This window comes from Polistes fuscatus, unplaced genomic scaffold, assembly GCF_010416935.1.
Source record: "Polistes fuscatus isolate 324 unplaced genomic scaffold, CU_Pfus_HIC Scaffold1, whole genome shotgun sequence".
NCBI classification, from domain to species: Eukaryota; Metazoa; Arthropoda; class Insecta; order Hymenoptera; family Vespidae; genus Polistes; species Polistes fuscatus.
Genome location: NW_025112997.1, coordinates 14,599,358 through 14,618,033, shown reverse-complemented (window position 1 = coordinate 14,618,033; position 18,676 = coordinate 14,599,358). Strand labels below are relative to the sequence as shown.

The following is an 18,676-nucleotide window of genomic DNA, read 5'->3' as shown; positions in this document are numbered from 1 at the left end:
TAAAGTAATTTTGTAATTTTCTCATAGAAAAAGATATAAATGCAAATAATGATTTTTTTACTGAACATAGATATATGATGAAAATCTTATTGTTAGTAATTACTACAAAAAACATTGAATAATGAGTCAAAATAAATATACGTAACTAGTGGAAATTTGAATGGTCATTAATTTGCGAGTGAACTATTAGTTCACGAGTATGTTTGATAGCGACAGCTGTCTGTATATATGCATGTCGTCCTAACATGAAAGCTTTATATATATATATTATATATATGTATATATGAGAGCTTCGAACAGTGGAATAATGACCAGAGGGTGACTTTACTACCCTATAAATCGCAAAACATGCTCGAAACACGCTTCTGATATGATTCAACAATAATAATAGTGAACTACCACGAGAAATTAGATAAAGTAGGACGAATCTATTAGAAATCTTTATTACGAACAAGTAAATCACGTTTATATGATCACGTTTATATAGAAGTGTGATTTTATCTAACCGAACGAATCGTTCAAATTTAACGTCCAAATCTTTTCCTTTTATATTTCTCTCTCTCTCTCTCTCTATATATATATATATATAAATATCTATCTAGAATAAATTGTCTTAAGAATTCTCAATTTGCAAATCGATTTAACGAATAGTTAGCTTTCTTCATGATAATGAAAAAGAGAGAACGAAAAAGAATGAGGGGTGTGGGGGTGGGAAGTAAAAGAAAGGTTCGTTTACTTGTTTGAGACGCATTCGAAGGATTCAGACATCCTAAATCAGTTTAGGTGTACCCTCAGGTCGTATAATGAATAATAATGTGGTCCTACTGGTTAACTAAGTTTAGATAAAGGGAGGCCGTCACCCTTTACTAGTTCGTCGTTCATTGTGAGAAAAGCACTTAGAAGAGGTGAAACTTTTAATTAGTTACCGATCCTTCGGGCAAAACACAACTCTTGAACGTCTGAAATCATAACGGGAATAAATTAAAATCGCTTTTCTTCTATTTCAACGATCCGTTTTAATTTTATATTTTCGTCTTGCCCTTTTTCTTTTATTTTTTCTTCTTTTCTTTTTCTTTCGATAATTAAAATCATTGTTGACCACGATTATAAATCTAAACAGATCTCGAGAGTAGACAATTTTTCTTCGAGTCATACAAATGGTTTCGAACTTGAAAAATTTGTCTCAAGTTGAAAAAATCGGTTCTGCGTCGTTATAAATTATTTTTTCGAATCTTATAAAGGAGGGGGTTTTAGATTTTGTATAATAAATCTAATCAGTTCTTTTTCTTGTTGTAAATGTTATTGGTAAAAAAAATATTTAATTTTAATATTTACAATGAAGAAATATTTATTTATTTATTCAATCATTATATAATAACTATTGCTTATAGAAGAAAAAAAAATAAACTAATATCCTACCCTTAACAAAAGGATTTTGTTAACATTCGCTATAATTATTCGAGAAATTATTATTCTTGTATATAATATATCGATTTAGTCTAAATCGATGTGAAACATTTTGGAAAAAGAAAAAAATAATAATCTACATAAATAATACAATCTACATAAAACGTATTAACAATGAACGACCAACTATTTCGTGGATAAACAATAATCGTCGATAGTTAGAATCATAGAAAAAAAAAATATACAGGAGATGATTTTTTTCGTTAAGGTAACACGTTCGATCGAGAATCTATTAAAAGAGAACACGTTAATACTTTATAAACGATCTACCAGGAAATTCACAAAAGGAAGTTCAGTACACAGGGATCTAACTTTAGCTCGCTCGAAGGATCAATGAGAGAACCAAAAGCTTTGACGATATTACCTTTAGAAGTCCTTGTAGCGTACAGACGCGTGGAACCTTTCAACGAACAGACAAACGAGCACGCTTGGTTGTACGCCCTCAAACTATATACACACATATTATACTACAGAAAGATAGACATAGGCAGAGACAGAGATGATAGCTGGGGGAATGGCGGGGAGAGAAGACTGAGAGAAAGGTGGTAAACAAAATACAAAAAAATTTTCCCCCAACATTTTTAATATTTTTTATTCTCTTCGATGTCGTTCATTCCATATTTATTCAAAGGAAAATTGTTGTGCATCGAGAAGTAGATTCTTCGTTCTAGATTTTTACAAACGCTGAATTTTCTCAGTCGTTCAAACGATTTCTATCAAACAAACTTTTATTGTACTCCAACTAACTCTTAAATTTCGATTCTATGGAACACGTTGGCAGTTATTCCGATCGAAATCATTTTTCCGATCGTTCCGATCAATTTTATCGGATTATTCTGCTATTTTTTTCTTCGTTTATTTGTAAGTTTTCTGTTTTTTAAATTGATACGAATAAATTCGTTAACTGTAAATTGTTTCTTTTTTCTTTTTTATTCCATATTTTATTTTATCATTTTGTTATATGCTAATAAACTGTAGAATCAATTTATTAACAATACTCAAAAATTAATTTTTTAATATGAATTAGCAAATCTTTTATTACTAATCAAACAATATACATAATTCCAATATTAAATCAACCCTTTTAAAATCTGAAGATAGTAACTAGAAAAAATTCATCCAACCCTAATCACAAAACATCCTACGTACAAACCTTAATACTCGAAGACAAAATTTCCAAAACTTGTATCTAGAATTCATTAACTCCGATCAGATGAACTCACCATGATAAAAAGAAAAAAAAGGAGACCCTATCATTCCCAAAACATATGATCTCATCAAAGAATTATTAAACCACCAACTACGGATCGATAGATCCATCCGATAACGGATTGTCCATCGCAAACGGGAGACAAAGAAAGAGAGAGAGAGAGAGAAAGAGATAGATAGATAGAGATGGATCGAAAAGTGAAAGCTTTTGTTGTTAATTTCACTGGATGCAGAATAAAAGCTTTAATTGAACGCGACGCGAGGAGCTGCTCTCGGGTTGGTTGGTTGTTGGTTGGTTGGTTCACGTGGGAACGCCCGGTGTCAGGTTGCAATTTCATGTGACGGGGCCAGTTAAACTCACAGGCACGACATAATTACCGAAGTTGCTGGCGGTACGCGAAGCAGCAGCAACAACAGCATCCAACCAGCCAACCAAGCAGCCGACAGTCTTGTTTCTGTTACCTAACTAGTATCCTTGTCCTTATTCTCCCTCATCTCGCTCAAGCCTCCTCCTCCTCCCACCAACTCTTCTGTAAAAGATAATACCCGGATGTTCTGCTCACGACTTCCGGCTCGTTCCAACTATGAGACACCTTTCCAACCTGCAAATTCTATGAACAAAAACCACCCTATCCCCCACTCTCATATCCTTCCCTCTTCCTCTCTCTCTCTCTTTCTGTCTCTTTCTTGCTTCTCTTCTCTTGTATTTTATTTCTATTTTACTTTGGTAGCTCATAAATGTTATACGAAGATTCCTTGTGAAATTGAATTAATTATCAGATTGATAACTCATGCGAAACTTCATTTATTACAGTTTCATATTATTCCGGTTGAATTGTATTATAGCGTGGTATATAATATATTAGATTGTTTCGAAAGTTAATTACTTTTTAATACCAAATTTTATACGTGCGATAGTTTTCACTTTTTTTGTTTTCAAATGTTATTTTGCAGAATAATGTATAATTTATTGGATGTTATTTTACTGTATATTATTCGATAATATAATATAATATTGTGTATATAAAATTATTAAAAAAAAGAAAGATACTTTTCTAGGATGACTTAATACACAGGATTTTTTTTAAACGTATGTTTGCATAAGAAATAAAAGTTCACATATTAAGTTATAATTATGTAAACAAGATCATATCGGGTAAATGATTGTCTGAACTTTTATTTTGATTTCAGCTTACTGAAACCACCCTTGAAGTCATGCCCAACATAATATTATCAAAATACCTGTGTACTTGTTTAGAATGATTGATAGTCTTTATAATGCACAGATAAATTTGAAAAAATTGGAAAAGAAAGAAAAAGATAGAAATTATAAACTTTTCAATTTCCATGTTGATACTGATCAGAATTCGAAAGACCAACGAGATTACTTCTGGTAATCGAAAACGAAATTATAGAAATGTTTTAAATCAAATGTTGATAAACGTAAATTGGGTCAGTCAACGAATGATAATGTTGCTTTTACAGGAGAAATGGTTCTATATGGATATGTTCACACATATATATATATGCATGGATGTATGCATGGATGTATGCATGGATGTAATTATATCTCTGTGTGGGTGTGTGTATTGGCTCCTATGACCGTGCTCGAATAACGCGTACCGCGATTTAGTAATTCTATCAAAAGTTACATCGTGGGTGGCCGCTTGTATTCCATTAATCACGCTGAATTATGGGCCGCGCGATATTGCTCGTACTTTCGTGCGCTTTAACGTTTACTACTGAGCTCGGTTTGGTTTGGTTTGGTTTGGTTTCGTCTCGTTCCGTTTCGTTTCGTTTGCTTTGCTTCGGTTCGGTTTCATTTGGTTCAGTTCGGTTCAGTTCAACATCGAATAATATCCTTGCTCGAATGCATTTCGGAAATGAGAAAGACAAAAGTGGAACGAGTGTTATTGGTGTCGTCGTATGTTCGTGTTTGTGGAATTTAAATGATCGGAGATTGTTGGAGCGTTGGGATGGCGAAGTGGAGGGAAGGGGATTGGAAAAAGAGGGTGACTTAAAAAGGATCGGAAATAAGTGGAAGTGTGTGTTAGGGAATGAATTTTTACGGATACTGTTAGAAAACACGGATATTCCTTCGGTTACGTTCTTGTAATATTACTGGTGCACTGTGTAGTCGTTGGTGGTTATGCTGTTACAGCTTTTCTCTTGGCATGGTAACGACTTTAAAATTCCAATGAAACGATATCGTTGCGATTCGTTCGAAAATGAAAAAAGAAATATTTTTATTCCTTTTAATTTACCAAAGAAACGAGAAACAATCGAGAATAGATCTAACTAAAGGGGGAAACGAAAGAAACTAAACTATCTAATTTATTTGTTTTTTTTTGTGTATTAACAAGAATATATATAAAAATATGTTATTTATATTATTAGTTATATCGATTAGTCTTTGATTTTTAAAATTGAAAGATAAATTAAAAATAAAAGATTCAGAAAAAAAGGTCGATCAACTCGAACGCCACCTGTCTTCTCGTCTATTTGTATATTTTATTTAAATAATAAAATAGAAAAAAATTCTTATACCTAAATATAATTATTATTAACTCGTATACCGAAATCAATGGTCATTTGTTTCAATATTATATTAATTTATATCAAACGTTGGACAATAAGCAACTAGGATGATTTGTTTAATCCGTTATTATTTAAACGAGAAAATAGAAAGAAAGAAAAATAATTATCTTCTCTACCGACATTTTTAATTTCTCTTTCTGTACATTTTATTTCTTTTTCTCCGATGTTTTCTTATTTCCTCATTTTTCTCATCTCTTTCTCTCTTGCTATTTCTCAAGTCTCGTCTTTACCTTCAACGAAACTCGGTAGGTGAAAAGTTTTGCCAAAGGAAGAATAGAGAGAGGAGAGAAAAAAAAAGAAGAAAAAGTTTGTCCACTTTTTAATTTCGCCGCTTGATATCGATCGAGTCATTTCAAGACGCAGCAGTTTTTAATCCCTCACCGTAGTCTCTACTTTTATTTATCCTGAGTGCTAAGAAGTAGTAGAAGAAGCAGAAGAAACCATAGGAGGGAAAGTAAGAGGACAAAAATAAGGGTGGGAAAGAATAAGAATGGAAGGAGATGAAGAAGAAAAAGAAGAAGAAGTGGCGTGGTAAGCGTATGGATATAAAGACATGACAGTTTATGGTTGTATATATAAATCTAGATAATTTACACATGTAAATGTATACAGATATACAAGATGTCACAGATCTTAATGTTCAAACTTTGTCAGTATATTTCTATGGTACTAAAAAATAGAAAAATGTTATATAGGGTTTATTATATGTTACATGCAAGTTTTTAATTTAAAAAGTTTTTTTTTTTCATAGTAGACGTTGCACCTCACGTAATAAAATATTTTCAAATCTTAGATTTTACTTTTTAAAATTGTACTGATTTTCAAATCCTCGGTGAGATAAATTAAAATTCAATTTTATTTTTAGAAAAGTATTAATAATTTGTATAAATTGATCAAATTTCTTTTTATTTAATTTTTCGAATTCGACGAATATTTGAATTACTTTTTTCGGAATTGACGAATCCTAAAATACCGAATCTTCAGAAACCCTATTCTGGTACCATAAAAATATACAGACAAAGTTCTTTAACATTAATACCTAGGACATCCTCTATAAAAAGAAAGACGCATAACTCAGCGGAATATTTGGGGAAAAGATCTTTTGTTCGTAAAACAGACACACAGAGATAAAAATAATAATGAAAGAACGAAACAGTTCTCAACAGTTTTCCATTTTACTGGCGAACGAGGCTGTTTTCTCGTAACCATTGAGAAATAAGAAGAGACATAGTCAAAGGCAGAGAAAAAGAAAGAGAATGGGAGGAAATAGATAGATAGATAGATAGATAAAAAGAAAAAAAAACAAGAAAAAGGAAAAGGAAACGTACAATCGGCTTGACCAGCACAAAGCTTTGAACAAACGAATGACAAGGCAAGGGTAGCTTGCGAATTGGCGAACTGCTAACATCGAAGTAACGTAAGCTTAGGAGAAACGAGACCTTGGTATCCCAAAGCAAACTGAACACTCAGCGAAACGAGCGTGCCAACGTAATCTCCCCAGATTTTCCAACGGAAAAGGAATCCTCGGTTTTCGATACGTTCTCTACGATCAACTTCACGACGAATCCCTTCGCTCGTTTCTACCTGCCGAATAGAACTTTCTATGCTTTTGAAGATAGAAACAAAAAGGGGGAGGGAGATTGAACGAAAGAGAGAGAGAGAGAGAGAGGATGGGGAACCACAATACCACAAGAACCTTACAATGTGGCTAAGTCGGAGAAAGGAGCTCAAAATTTTTGCATTTATTATTTTTTTCTTTTGTAATTTTTTGTCAAAATTATATCCAATTTAAATTATATTAAAAGTACACCGGCGGAAAATTTGCGTCTGTTGAATTTTTCAATAAACATCTCTCTGAAAAGCTTTAAAAAATATCGAAAGAAAATTTTCACATTTTAAACTATTAAATACAAATATTAATATTCTTTATATAATATAATGTAAGTTGTGTTTATATATATATATTTTTTCCTGGGAAGCTTAAAATTTTCTTTTTTTCCATTCTTATGTCCAAATTAAATCTCGCATATCAGCGAAACTATAACCCAGTCGACTGAGTGGGAATGATAGAGGGGAAATAAAATAGAAATAGTAAAAATACATATGAAGGATTTTTAATTGTTCATCGGAAGATATTAAAATTATAATTAAAATTAAAAAAAAGTAAAAAATGATCAATGATCCCATTTCTGTGTCGTAACAAAATCGCCTAATTGTTCAAATCGATCGATAAACAACAGGACACAATAAACAAATAAACAAGACGATGTCTTGTATTTTGTGGTTTTGCGACGATTCAAATTCACGAACGATCCATCGTTTATTTTTTTGTCGCATCGCGCGTTGCATTGCGTTGCGTTGCGTTGCGTTGCGTTGCGTTGCGATTCGTTGCATCGTCGCGCATGGATGCAATCCGACAGAACAAAATATTATTATTGGCACATTGCCTAATGTTTCACGTTGCTTTTATTTTACAGAGGGTTGAATTACGCCATGTGATAAACTTTAATTACTCTGTTGCTAATGAACCGATTGTACATTTCTATGCTCGTTATAAAGTGCTTCAAAAGAGATCTTTCAAATGATTACAGCTTCTTTTTTTCTTTTCTGCCAACCGTAATTTTTTTCTTCTCTCGAAATTTTCAAGGTCAACCGTTCATTTATGTTTGTTCGATAAACCGATGATTTTTGTGTATCTATTTTTTTTAACGAATATTAATACAAATTTAACAAGCACGAAGATATCAATTTTCTTTTCTTTATATAGTGAAGAATAAAATTTTTAAAAATATCTCATTGTCAGCTGACAAATTTTTATACGATTTTTTTAATCGAGGAATATCGTATGCTACGTCGTTTCAAATGATTATAGTATGTTTTTTTGTCAACTCTGTTTCCCTTTTTCTCAATGAAATTTTCAAGGTCATTTATATTTGGAAAGGGGGATAAGCTGATAAGTATTTTGCATTTATTTTTTTAATGGATATTAAAACGACTATAGCAAACATAATAAATATATTATTTCTAAAATTGAAGCAAAGAAATAATATATATGAATAAATTGAATTTTTAATGATCTTATAACCGATAAAATATCGCATACAGGGCTGTTTTACATTTTCTGAAATATTTGATAATTTATTATTACTCATTGTAAATATGCGAACATTTCATAGTTGTGCAAGATTCTACGTGATTGAAATAAAAAGAAAGACGATTTAATTGAATTAAAATTGATATATAAAAAAAAAAAAGTAGATCAAATTATTAAGGAAAATCGAGACTGTAGAAAATTTTGATTTTAATAAAAACAAACAAGTATTATAGAAAGATTTCAACGATTTTTAATATTCCAAAATAACAATGAAAAGAAGAAAAAGAAAAATAAGAAAAAAAAATATAAAGAGAAAGAAAAAGATCAATTGGCGTAAAAAATCGGCTGACGGTGAAACTTGTTCACAATATGTCGCCTAAAATCCGAGCCAAACATGGCCGCTTGCGAGTGGAAGAAATGATTTATTCGCGATGCTTTAAAAGCTTTTCGATAATCCCACCGCGGTCGTAGTTTCGTCGACTATATGCAGTTGGTTTCGAAAAAGATGAGAGAAATAGAGAGATAGACAAGCAGATAAAAAGACAGAGAGAGAGAGAGAGAAAGAGACAGACAAACAGACAGACAGAGAGAAGGAGAGAAAGAAATAGAGAATATGAAAGAACGAAAAAGGAAGCAAGCAAGTAAGCAAGAAAAAAAGAAAGATAGAAAGAAATGCAGACGGACGGACAGACAGATAGACAGAGTAAAAAAGAAAAAGAAAGGGAGAGAGTGAGAGGAAATAAAATAGGCCACGATACTCCATTAACCTGATTGCTGTGACAAAAGTAGCGACCTTTCCAAGCTCGCTTGCAGCTCAGCACAGCACAGCATACTGCTACTACTACTACTGCTACTACCAACTACTATAGCAAGTATACTACGAAACTGCTAAATGTGGACATGCCCTAAATTCCAAAACTCGTGTTTAGACAGCTTCTCAGCACGCTAATTGCTGACTATTAAATGAAATTCGTGCACTCGCAAGTAAGCCGGTTTAACGAGCTGCACGATTCGACGCTTACGATTTTCTTGCTCGAATGCCTCCTCTTCCTTTACCTCTCGATCGTTAATCGTTCTACGTTACAGTGCTATCTCTTTCACCTACGTTTATACAACTTTCCAAAAAATAAAAAAAAAAGAATAAAAAAAAGGATATAAAGAAGATGAAGGAAAGGTTAAGGGAGAATGAGAGGAAAATACAAATAGAAAGAAAGAAAGAAAAAGAAAAAACAGATAGAAAGATAAAGAGAGAAAGGGAGGGGGAGGGAGGAAGATAGATAAATAGATCGAAGCTAAACTAAAGCAGGTCACGCGATATGAGGAATCTCGAATGCTAAACTATAATCCCTAGAGGCGGATAGTTAGCCTCTGAAAGCCATAAATAACATTTATCCACCGATTAAGGGGGGAGAGGCTCTTCCATTCTAATTCGTGAGCTTTATTATAAAGGCTCCTGATTACGGCTATGCGCGTACATTACGTTCCCCCTTCCCTCTCTCTTTCTCTCTTATGCTTCTACCGTTACTCCCCCCATTCCCATTCTTCCCCCCCTTCTCCGTACTTCTTTCTTAATCCTCGATTACACGCTCAAGCCCTCGACATATGCAAGAGCTTTCATTCGTTTTACAATATCATATATTCCATCCGAAATTGATTTTCCACGTGTACGTGTACGTGTACGCTTAGTTGTATGTATGTATGTGTGTGTGTGTGTGTGTGTGGGGGGGGTATACGAGTAAATTTTATTTTATTCCTTCGTACAATTTTCCTTGAAATTCACCATTACTTGTCGAGATTAACGTAGTACAATAAAACAAATTTGATTGTGCCAAGGATGCAAATATACCAAGTGTGTGTGCGCGTATGTGTGTGTGTGTACACCATTTGAAAATACTATTCAATTTGGAATAGATTCGATGACTAATCCTGAATGTATTGACTTTTTGTTTGAGATTTATTAATCTGTTCAATATATTATAACTATAAATGGAATCAGTATTATTCGTATCAGAAATACACGTACATCTTTCCTAATATTTATTTTATCGAAAATATTTCTGATCTACTTTTTCATTGGATATCTAAATAAAAAATCTTGAATTTTCAGATTTTTTTTTTCAATCAATCTTAACGAATTAAAATTTTAAAAATTTTTTATTCTATAAACTTATAATAGTAGTAGTAGTAGAAGTAGTTCAACTTATTTAAACCATTCCCATATATCGGAGTCATTAGATCTTTTCAAGGACTTTTGTTACATTTATGGACATTTAATTTTAATCCCATATAAAAATAAAATATACAATATTTACAAAATTTCCTAATCTGAGTATAAATCTTGATTTATTCTTCTTTATTTTTAATTCACGAGGCTTTTGCACGAACGACCTCTGTATATGAGTCGTTAGCAACGAAAGGATTACAAAATTCTATCATTTATCAAAATCCTACAACATTTTTAAAGTTTTTTTTAATATATAAAATCTTATACGGATATTTAATTTAAATCCTACATAGAAATATACACAATATTTCTTTAATATTCTAATCAGAATATAAATCCTGATATATTTGTTATAAATAAAATGAAAAAAAAAAGAAATGAAAATTTCCTTTGCTATTACTAGAATAAAAAATTCTTCTCTAAACTGTTTAACCTGTTGACCAGGTTTCGAAGTATTAAATACCAATTCGTGGGAAAAAAAAAAGACGATAAATAAAATAAAAAGACTTACCAAGAGGAATGAGTGGATTGTGCCGGTATAGATGGCAACGCACCAGGTGGTAGAGATCTTCTTATAGGTTGACAACATGGCCTTTGACCGTTAGCATTTGTAGCTTCGTTACAACAAGATGGTGGATTGGCGCAAACGTGTCTCGCTACGATGCCAGCAGAATTAGTCGTAAATTCAACCGCAGACGTGCGTAACTTTGGCCTAAGCAACGGTGACGTCGAGAAGCTCTCTCCTCCCCCTCCTCCCCCTCCCCCACCTCCAGCTCCACCGACTACGCCACCTCCTCCAGCATTTCCTCCTCCGCCACTTCCAGCACCTCCTCCTCCGCCTCCAGCACCTCTTTGATTCGACGTTGCTGAGCTGCTCGAGCTACTGGAACCTGGACTTCCACCTAGACGAGCCGGTGACGCGTAGGCGAAACCGCGAAACCGGAAGTGCGCCTGGTGGTACGGATATCCGGCTGGTGGTGGTAGCCGGTAATGATGATGGAAGCCCAGGTCTCTCCTCATGTACGGATCACCGGGGTCGTTGGTGGGCACGTAACGATCCGTTGGGGTATGGGCAACCGGTGGTACGTACCTGTCCACGTACCTGTCCGGATAGAGCACCTCCGGAGGTGGTTGCGGCACATACCTGATTAAATATTAATTCCAAGTTTAATAACTTACGCTTACAATGGATATATGTAGATAACAATAGGAAGGAAATGTTTCTTAGTCGAGGATTGAATATTTTTTTCAAGATCTTGTTAAATATTCAAGTATTGGTAGGTATTGTTGTTTTGAATGTAAACGTGTTTATAATGTAAGGTTTTTCTTTTCATGATTGGGATTGAGAGAATTGAATTGATATTATCACGTAAAGGATGTATATTTGATAAATGTGACTTATCATAAAATAGTGATTAGCTTTTTTGATGTTCTTGCCGAAGGAAAAATAAGATTGATTGATAAGAGACTTACCGTTCGACCGGAGTGTGAGCCGTCGGCGGGACGTAAGTGCCGGTACTCGACGATCCGTAGGGCCTATCGGTCGACGTAGGAACGACGGAAGAAGTGGCGCAGCTAGAGATCGGCGCTATCCTACCGGTAAATCTATCTTTTGGTTTCGGTAAGGACAGGTACTTGTCCGGGACGCTACGTGCCGGAGAGTATCGATCAGAAGGAGGGTGAAAGCGGTCAGGAGTGGTAGTAGTCGATGAGAATCGATCGTTTGACCCCCCTGACCCCGGAAACCTGTCGTATCGGTCTTGAACCGGTCTGTCAAACTGATGCTCGTTCCCGAGCGAATATCTGTCGGTGGCATAGCTTTGGACCGACTTCGACACTTGGAGGAACTTATCTCCTCCGTTCTTCGCCGAGGTCTGATAGGTTCCATTTGGTCCAGCATTTGCAACGGTTCCTCGGAGTACCGAACCTGACGTTTCTGGGGTCGGTGAAATCGAGGAGAAGCGATCGTTAACCGACGCCGCCGATGACGATTGGATGCCGTTGGCATTCGTGTACGGCGAATGATAGCGCGTTCCAGTTTCCGAAGACGACGACGGTGAAGACGACGTCGCGGCCAGGATACGTTCGGTTGCGTTCGCATCTGAGACGACGTACCTGGAAGACGACGACGTTTCTGCAACGTTCGACGATCTACCCTCGTGTCCTGGGGACGATGCCGCGAGATAAGCGACCCCGCCAACGGAGTATCTTTCGTTCCCGCGTGCCTGACCGCAGGATCTTTGGATAACGAGCTCGTTGAATCTGACATCATGAAAATTCGAGTATCTACCGTATTCCGCGTTACCGCCGCCGCCACCGCCTCCTCCGCCGCCGCCGCCGCCACCGCCGCCGCCGCCTTGTCCTCCCTGATTCGACCCATTCGATCTTTCGGAATATTTTTGACAAACGGCCTCGACCGCTCTGTCGGCATAGAGTCGTCTATTTTGATCGTTCGCATTGGGTACCTGAAGAGATCTCTCCGTCGTGGAATATCTTTGATGCGTCCCTTCGTTATTCGACGTGGGTAACGGGAAAAACCTTTCGCTACTCGTTGCGATCGATGAGTAACGATCGTGGTGCAAACTCGATGATGTCTCTTGTTGGGAACGGTGATACCGTTCATGGATCGGTGACTCGCCGTGTCCGTATCTGTCGGACGATTTCCCGGCGAATCTTTCGGGTACAGGCGCGTGAATCGGCGATGCCGAGAGTAATCTCTCTGTCGAGATCGTGGTGTATCTCGAGGCTGGTGAATCTTTCCCTGACCCGACGTAACTTCCAAGGACGTTACGGTCGATTTGTAGATTGGTCTGAAGGGCTCCCAACACTGGCGACGATCCCGACAAGAGACGATCCCCATTGTTTCCAGTGTATCGTTGCTGTTGTTGATCCTTGACATCGTGCATGCTCGTCGCGTTGCAGCTCGATTGTTGTTGATTGGCCAACAGTCGTTCACCCGAAGCGAATCGGTCCTTCGTTGGCATAGGCGAGGCTGGTGCTGTTCCACCGCCATATCTGGCGCCCGGAGAACCGGGGGGCAAAATCCTATCAGCAGGAGGATAACCAGCCAGGCTCTGGGACGAGGCATACTTCTCGCTTGGGCTGGGCGAGAGGGGCGGGGGCGGCACGAACCGATCGTTGGCTGGTGCCGGTGAGGGTGGCGACGGAAAGGTCTCCGACGAGAAGGAGCTTGACGTGCACGAAGACACGAGGACGTTTGCATTCGCGTACTCGTTGTTCGTTGATGCGAGTCCGGGATCGTTGCTGACGTGATGGAAACGCAATTCACCCCCGTTAGCGACCTATCGATGCAATATCGTACAAATTTTTAAGTATATCTTCAAATAACCAACTATATACAAAATAAGACAAATAATATTTTCTACAAAAAAATTAATATTCTGTTATTTTCTTGCGTAAGTTTATTTTTTTATTTTTATTTTTTCAAAGTTAGGAATATGTAAGCTAATTAATAACTTTACGGTATTAATCAAATGTATTTCATAATTAGTACCATATTTTTACCTGGTAATTATTAACTTTATTTTTACATTTTTCTCTAATTAGCAATCTTATAAAATTAAATGTTATAACCTAATAGTCAGCTTACCTGAAACCGATCTCCTGGCGGTATAGACAATCTTTGTTCGGCATGCAGGTTGCTGAGATCAGTGAATCGAGCGAATCGATCGACGAGGATGTTCTGCGACAGGGATTGGCCCGAACTAGTTTGTCTTCCGGTGTACTGGTGATGAGCTTGCAATCCGGATTGACCGAATCTCTCTTGATTTTGGTAATGTCCGAATCGCTCGCAGCTCGACTGAACCGATCGAGTCTCGACATTGGATTTGCCATAATCCTCGATTGAGGACTTGTCCGTTGACTTGTCGTGCCGATCGATCGCCGTGACTCTTTCACGAGAGACACCATACTCGCTGTGATCGTTGCTCTGAACTTGCTGATCGGTTTGATAACGATCTTGGTTTGACGTGCCAGGGATTGTTGGCGTTGATCGCGAATCGGACTGCTGTTGTTGCTGCTGCTGCTGCTGTTGTTGTTGTTGTTGTTGTTGTTGCTGTTTATAGCAATCCGCTTGGTTACCGGCAACGATTTGTGTCCCGACACTCCCGGAATTTCCACTATTGGGCCCTGGAATCGGGGATGACGAGGGCCCGTACTGGGCAATCGGGTGCTGGTGCAACAGGTGACGTTCTCTTCGGCCATAGTCGTCGTCTGTCGGCATCCTGGTGGCCCGGGGCCCGCTGTCAGGACATCTAAAAAAGAGAAACAATCCTTTACATTACATTCTATTTATCAACGTATTATTTCATATCTATTAACTCTTTGCATTTTATAAGCGCTGTTATTACAACGTTTATAATATAAACCAACGTTTCAAAAAATTTCATGCATAATGCACGTAATGTATACCAATAGTCAATTAAAACAGTACTCTAGTGTCTCCTGAATTTAACATTTAGTTTTTCACAAAAGACCAAAACTCGACTACTTTAAAACATATTTGGAGTGCAAAGGATTAAATTTACATTCGTAATAGTAACTTGTGAACAAATCTTTGTTTCCCCTATTTCTTCATTTATTTGAAACCAAGAAGTTCATTTTTAATGAATATACAAAGTAGATTCATTTGGTCGACCGAATATATTCATTGTAGCCTAAATGGTCATTACATTACTCATTACCTACATGTATATTTCTACAGGTGTTATGTTATAACAGAGAAACATACATACGTCGCGTTAGGTAATTCGCTTTAATTTGCTATAATGTTTGTCTCATCCTAATTTGATCCTTATATTTGCATAAGATTAAAAGACTAATGACGATTAAGTAGCACAAGTTTTAATACCTTCTATATACAGGTTACAACTTAACTTGATTATTCGAGAAATTTAAGTCGATCGATGTTGTTGCATTCCTTTTGGTTAGAAACATTTTCGTATATGCATATACTTAGTAACTTTTAACGACGTCTATGATGCATAAAATGTTGGACTGGACGAATAAGCAAATAAATAAATGAATAGAAATGTTTAGAATTTTATTGACAATTTACATATCTCTCAGTTATCCTATTATAATATATTTCAATCGAGTAATATAACCAAATATCGAATAATACGGGAGAATTAGTTGAACAGTGAAATAAATTAACAAACGCATAGATAAATATTGTATAATAGCAACGTTTATGATTACTGACAATTAATAATTTCCTCGGTTAGCCTGTAATAATTCCAAACGATCCGTCTAACATAATTTCTAATTACGTGCACGAATAGCAAAAACAAATTGGATTAGATAAACAGTCGAACGAATAAACAAACGGATAGATACGAATAAATAGATAATAAACGTAGAGGATTTTAGTGACAATTTACACCTTCCCCCTATCCACTCCCTATCCCAATCCGGTTAACCTAGCCTCCCTCCCCCGCTGATCTATCATATTTCTAAACCGAGCTATCTAACAAAATGATAAACGAACGATCACGTCATAACGATAAAATGTTATACGCAATGGCCATTGGACAAGGTACGGATGGGTTGTTGTTACGTGACGTTAAAACGCGACTCGTATAATCGACTGCAAATTAATTGGAGCCCCCCCCCAAGCTCGTTCGCTCGCATTCGAGTTTCACTATTGCCGAACGTGTCCGAACGAATGACGCGTATGATCATACATAACCGCAGCTCGACTTCCATGCCGAATTACTGCGACATACGAACCCATTTTATCGATCGAATTCTCTATATCTCTCTCTATCACATTGGGCTTCTGTTTCCGTTCATCTTTTTATTTTTTATCTCTTTCCAAATTGATACGAAAAAATTACACGAGTGAGAGATTAATACAAGGTGCCTGAGGGGGTTTGCTTTTCTTTTTTTAACGTACAAACATTGTCAACGTATTCTACAAACAAAAATAAAAACAAAATGTTTTTTTAAACATTTATGGGCCATTTAAATATTTCAATTCGAATGTTATAATATTCATTGTAAAACTGTCTATATGTAATATAAATTTGTTTTCTTTTTTTTAAATGTCCAAAATCATATTTTGCTCGGGGTAAGTGGATGGGGTGACCAAACATGAGAATTTTTTATTGATCACGTAAATAAATATGAAAAACGTATTGGCGATAAAAAAAAAAGTATATCAAATTGCTAGAATCATAAAACAAATTAAAATAATTATATTTTGTATTATAATATTTATTATTATTATTATTATTAAAGATATGGGAATATCAGTATATTAGATATATTCTTCAATTTCAGATAAATGAGAATATCTCTTATCGAACACGGTTAAGGCATAAATTGGAAGTAGTATCGTACCGCAGCGTGTGTGGTGTAATATCGTTGCTAGAATGAGAAAGTGGGAAAAATAGGAAGAGAAAAAGAAAGAGAGAGAGAGAGAGAAATTTTGTGCACTGCAATGCGTCGTCGTCCAACATGGAGGACCGAAAAGGGAAAAAAGTTGGTTGGTAGGTGGAAATGGTGCGCGTTGCCAGTGTCGTAAAGATAAAACGCAGCTGGTGTGCTTTTGCGAGTGAGTGAACTAGGATGAAAGAAAGAGACAAAGGAGAAAGAGAAAAAGAGAGAGAGAAAGAATAAGGGTGGGAATGAAATGGAATAGGATAAGAAGACGCGTACGATACTTTAACTTTTGCCAGATCGTATAATATCGTTGGCCAATCGATTGCATCTTTCCTAAACCCTCCTTCCCCAACCTCAACCCCAACCCTAATACTATACTTTTTTATTATTACGAAACTTATCGGTTGACTCCATAAAATTTAACGTTACGTTTATGAATAACCGTGATATTCTCCGTAAAAGAAGAGCAAATGAGTAAGAGAGAAAGAGAGAGAGAGAGGGAAGATATTTTCAAAGGATTAGTTAAATGTAGTTTTAAAATAAAACTTTAAGAATACTTTTACCACGTTTTTGTGTATACTTATTTTCACGAAAAAGTATCTTTTGACATTTTTGCATTTTGAATGTATATATCTTGGGAATAATTGTTAAAAATTAATTTTTAGTTTGATTTATTTTTTTTTTCTATTTTAAGATATCATATTATTAATTCAACAACAAATTATAGGAATAGTTACAAATTTATTGATGAAAGATGATGAAATTAATGATAGTAATTTTACCCGTAAATTTTGAAAGGTTTCTTTTGATAGCTTCGGTAAGAAAAATGTTAAAAAATTTGTTTTTTAATTATTATTAAATAAAATTAATCGAAGAGAGGTGTAAATAAATGAAGATAAATTGATCTTAATTTAAATTTCTTATTTCTTATGTCAGATTGAAAAAATATTTTCTTTTCTTTTACTCCATAATATAATTTATTATTTGTTTAAAAATAAAAAAAAATCATTGGTCAATGTTTTATAGAGAATTAATTGATAAGACTATAATGTTTTTCCAAATAGTGCAGTGACCCTAATCGATTAGATGATAAATAAATCGATTGATATTTAATTCAGGTTGATTATATTTTTATTCAACAAAAGAACAAAAAAACATCTATTTCAATTAATCAAATTTATATGTACTTTTTGTAGTATTTTAAATCGATAATAAAAATCGGCATTTGCATGGAATGCATCAATCAAATAAAAGTAATAATAAAGTTATATCATTTAAAAACTGATCATCAGAAATAGTTTACAATTTTGGATATCGAAGGGAAAGTTTGAAATCAATGTTTATTGAATTTTATATTTTATCGGTACCACCTCGAATTGCGTGAAAATTTGATATTTATAATTGCACTTTCCCTAGGTCATGATACGTCAATTCAAAGGTAATAAAAATTTACGTTCTTTTATTTAAATCAAGATTATTTCAAATGATAATTTTTAAAATGCACGTACAGCGTATATGTAATGACATTAAAAAAAAAATAAAAATATATATAAAAAAAATCGATAAAAAGAAAAGCGCATGAAACTTTTTGTCTCGTTAGCAAATTTTCGGTATCCTTCCGAAAGAAATTTGCTCTTCAAAAATAAAAATTGAAGAAACGTATTACTTTTAAATTAATA

At 35.2% G+C, this 18,676-nt stretch overlaps 1 protein-coding gene across 5 annotated transcripts in view; it reads right to left on the bottom strand.

The window, feature by feature from the left end:
• Positions 1–18,676, bottom strand: part of LOC122514032 (inactive rhomboid protein 1) — a 255,032-nt gene that overhangs the window by 133,695 nt on the left and 102,661 nt on the right. For all 5 annotated transcript variants that reach the window (XM_043630648.1, XM_043630639.1, XM_043630659.1 and 2 more), the window contains 3 exons: positions 14,203–14,866; positions 12,066–13,894; positions 11,104–11,736 (listed from right to left, as the gene is read on the bottom strand). In XM_043630648.1, coding sequence (XP_043486583.1) covers positions 11,104–11,736; positions 12,066–13,894; positions 14,203–14,835 — 3,095 coding nt within the window. In that variant the 5' untranslated portion in view covers positions 14,836–14,866. The remainder of the gene's footprint in view (positions 1–11,103; positions 11,737–12,065; positions 13,895–14,202; positions 14,867–18,676) is intronic.